This window comes from Arachis ipaensis, chromosome B08 (assembly GCF_000816755.2).
Source record: "Arachis ipaensis cultivar K30076 chromosome B08, Araip1.1, whole genome shotgun sequence".
NCBI lineage: Eukaryota > Viridiplantae > Streptophyta > Magnoliopsida > Fabales > Fabaceae > Arachis > Arachis ipaensis.
Genome location: NC_029792.2, coordinates 22,851,102 through 22,855,267, shown reverse-complemented (window position 1 = coordinate 22,855,267; position 4,166 = coordinate 22,851,102). Strand labels below are relative to the sequence as shown.

Below are 4,166 nucleotides of genomic sequence, written 5' to 3'. Positions count from 1 at the left end.
TTATCTATGACCTTCTTGTAGTTCTCTATTAGCAAGAAGCCTAATTTGGTAATTTTAACAGTATTAGCATATCCTGTGACTTTGATGAAATTTACACCAATTAATCAAAAGAAAAAATAATTTCTTTGGGTTTTGGTTACTCTCCTTTTTATATTATGGAAGCAAAATTCAGGGTTATGCATGTATTTTCATGAGTGTTAAATGGTGAATGTGTGGTTGTATGCAATCCTTATTGCCTAGAACTTGTATTTAAAAGTGGATCTTTTGCATCAAAATCATTAAGTGTGTCCCGTTATAGTGTTTACTTGGATGGAACTGGTTGTTTGGGTTTGTTCATTTGTGGTTATTAGATTGTTGAACATCAAGCTCAAGGTCGTTGTATGCAGTACGGATAGTGAAAATGTCTCTTTGGAGAAGTGAGGTGTATAGTTAAGTCATTTGATAAGTTCTTTAGTAAATTGACATACTTTATAGTGTTATAAAAGGTTTGTGAAGTGTTTGCTTGGTCGTATGGAATTCATGCCAAAATTGATGAAATAGAACTGTTATATCAAGGATGATGCTACCCTCAAAGGGGGAGAGAGTGCAAAGAAGCTATGTTAGTATTCCAGGTTTTAACTCCTAGGGTATGCAAACAACGGGTGACAACTGACAAGTTTGTGGATGAACTATATGTGTGTGTTAGTTTACTTTTACTCCTGGTTTTGCTCCATCAAAATTTCCACCCCATTTTACCCTCCAACCAAACAACCTCATAAATAGAGGAACTGAATGGCAGATGCATGACCAATCTTTTGCTGAAAGTTTTTGGAGACACTCGTCAATGCATGTTTGAGAGAAATAGTAATTGAAGTTAAAATATTTTTGTTTTGTTGGATATTGCAGTGGATCCCATTACTGACGCAAATTGGCAATCGCTTGTGCTCGAATCCGATACTCCTGTTTTGGTCGAATTCTGGGCACCATGGTGCGGTCCCTGCCGTATGATCCACCCAATAATCGATGAGCTAGCCAAGGAATATGCCGGGAAGCTTAAGTGTTACAAGCTCAACACTGATGAGAGCCCTTCCACGGCTACCCGGTATGGAATCCGTAGCATCCCAACCGTCATCATCTTCAAGAATGGTGAGAAGAAAGATGCAGTAATTGGTGCTGTGCCGAAGACAACATTGATGACAAGCATAGAGAAATTCTTGTAAGAGAGGCGGCTTCAGCTGGAAGTGAAGCTATTTTTCCAATTAGCTTCCAATGTCTCAACTTTGGATGATGATTTGTTTTCTTAAATAATCATTTATGGATATGGTACTGTATAGCTGTTGGATTGCAACCACATTCTATGTTCTTTTTAGATAATGTTATAGTAATCAATATGATGCGTGAATTTGGCGTCCAATTATAGCACTTCCTGATTCCATTTAGGCATTGCCTTTCATTCCATCCATTATTTTTTCCCCCTCAATTTTTTGGTTCAATTCCATGAATTTGAAATGTAGCTCGGTACATATTCTCTGATACATTTAAGTAGCATTTTACATGAAATAATAATAATAATAATAATAATAATAATAAAACAGAAATGGATATTGTTACTTCTAATTTGATGTCACACCTTTTTTTTCTACAAATTCATTCAAATATAGTAATATTCAATGTAAAAAAAAAATGTGGAGTGGTATTATAAAAAATTAGGTGGAGTTATTATCTTCCTAAAAGACTACATTCCTTTTTTTTCTTGGACACGGCAACCATACAGGTTTTTGCTTTGATTATTAATGATTTTTATTTTTATATTTTTTTTGGTTTTCTTTTTTTTTTGGTAAATTTTTTGGTTTTTAATAATATCTCGCAGCCTGTCAGATCAAAGACTAATTCGCCGTAGATTGGAGATTTACTTAAGGAACTAATTCGCCGTAGATTGGAGATTTACTTAAGGATTTGTTATTGGCCAATAAATTGATGTATACACAAGACAGTATTCTTAAAACGGACTAATGAACAATCACTAGACAAACTCAGGTTGGATTTGATTATTAATGATGTTAATGGGATCTCCATGCCCCATATAGTATTGCTATGTAAAATGTAACTACTCTCTAATCTTTTTTTTTGGGCTTAGGCCCAGTTAGAATTAAAAAAAAATTACATACCAAATTTATTTTTATAATTACGAAAAAATATATTTAATGAAATAAAATTACAAAAATACATAAAATGTCATCCCAAATACAAAGGTAAAAGCACAATAAATGCACAAACCGAAAACTCTGCATCTAGGAGATAAAAAAATTGGATGCACCCAGGATATGACACAATGATATAGTTGTGCATAAACTGAATGCATTATATCTGGTATATAGACATCGAGTAATTCAGCGCACTGTACCCGAGATACATGTTTAAGTGTATAGGGTTCTCTGTACCTTAAATAAGTATATTAAAAAAAAGGTCTATATAAATATCTTGTTGGCTCAAACTATTCACCACACTAAAATCATCACAATTCCATCATACCTTCATCTTATTATTTAAAAAAAAAATGGCCAGTAATCAATTTTTTTTTTTTGTGTGTGTTAGTTTATCCAATGAGATTATTAGAAACGGTGAAAAGGAAGTGATATTTGAGTGTAATTCACCTGTGATGCTACGATCTTGTCGCATTGATTCTCTAGATGTGCTTAAAATTACCATATTGAGCAATATAGAGGCAATTGGATCAAAAGAAGATGGTAGAGTCGCATATAGATTCCTATCGGCTTTGACTGGGGTAGGTTTCGTTAATAGGACATTTTGTCTTGAAGCCAATAAGCACATCAGTATAATGTTTGATGTACATGCTAGGCTAATGCCGCAACATGTTATGGAGTAGGAGGTGGTTCTGGGTCATCTTCTTCAATACCCGAAGCAGTCCCAGTATTGGCAATGCTGATTCACTTCGCTGTGGTATATCCACGACATCACTAACTCGGGTAGCGCTAGCGAATGATATGTGTGAGATAGCAATGCAGAGCCCCAAGATAGCCGCCTGCAAGCATCAAAGTCCTCCAGTAGGGACAACCATCTAAGGGGGAGGAGATTGGCTGACTTGTCCGTGAAGAAAAAAACACCAATCAACATAAGCAGGTAACACCGCGCGTACTGACAGAGGGTATCTGCGTCTGCACCCGGCGGAATGTGAGTCACCCTGTTCTTGAGCCAAGTCATCCTGAGCCCAAAAACCTGCCATTTGTCCTTTGGCTGAGGTGGAGACCTATCACCCAACAAGTCCTCAGGTAGCATGCACGTGGATCTGCTGAAAATCTTTAGTACATCCGCTTATCGGGTTACCATCTGTGCACAAACCAAGATGGTATGCTACATCCTGGAGTGTGATAGTGACCTCGCCCCACGGGAGGTGAAAAGTATAGGTCTCTGGTCTCCACCACTCCGCAAATACAAAGAGTAGGGCATTGTTGAAGATGAAGTCCCTCAGCTCGACTACATGTCCGAACCCTACCTTCCGGATATATAGTAGTAGCACGCAGGCAGTGGGATACCGAGCGTCACCCGACATGGAAAGAATAGCCTAAGTGCCTGTATGGATACCGTTCATTAGTCGTGTCAAACTTATTGCGTATTTTGCATAACTTATTAGATTATTTGTAATAGATTACTTCAAAACACAACTTAACTTAATCTAACCATAACTACTTATATCAAGTAGTTCAGATTCTCATTATTCATTATACTTAACAAGATATATTATTGACTTAAAACTAACCATAAAAATAATTCAACTATTTAACAAAAATTTAACATCTTAAAATTTTACATTTAACATTTATTTCATATACAATTAATCAACTCATTATGTTATACTATTTCAGCACATGTTGTATAAGTAATCTATCATATCAACTAATTATTTAATTCAACAATATAAGAACAATAAATTATAAATATCATAAATTATCAACTAATTAAATATTTAAAATAAAAATTCCACGAACTAACCTCAAAATCCAATGCTCCAATCATATACCATATTGTTTCTAGTCTGTTAATAATCTCTGATCATATATAACCTCCTCGTTGAGCCATTTATGCTTTTTAAACTTAAAAAAAAACTTCAAATGAGCACCCACATCTCGGTTGCACCCTATTATATAAGCGTCGAATGTATTTCAGGT

General features: G+C 35.4%; 1 protein-coding gene across 1 annotated transcript in view; it reads left to right on the top strand.

Annotated features, from left to right (window-relative positions):
• LOC107613749 (thioredoxin M4, chloroplastic) overlaps positions 1-1,417 on the top strand; it is a 2,397-nt gene extending 980 nt beyond the window's left edge. Inside the window, exon 2 of the mRNA XM_016315873.2 lies at positions 886-1,417. Coding sequence (XP_016171359.1) covers positions 886-1,199 — 314 coding nt within the window. The 3' untranslated portion in view covers positions 1,200-1,417. The remainder of the gene's footprint in view (positions 1-885) is intronic.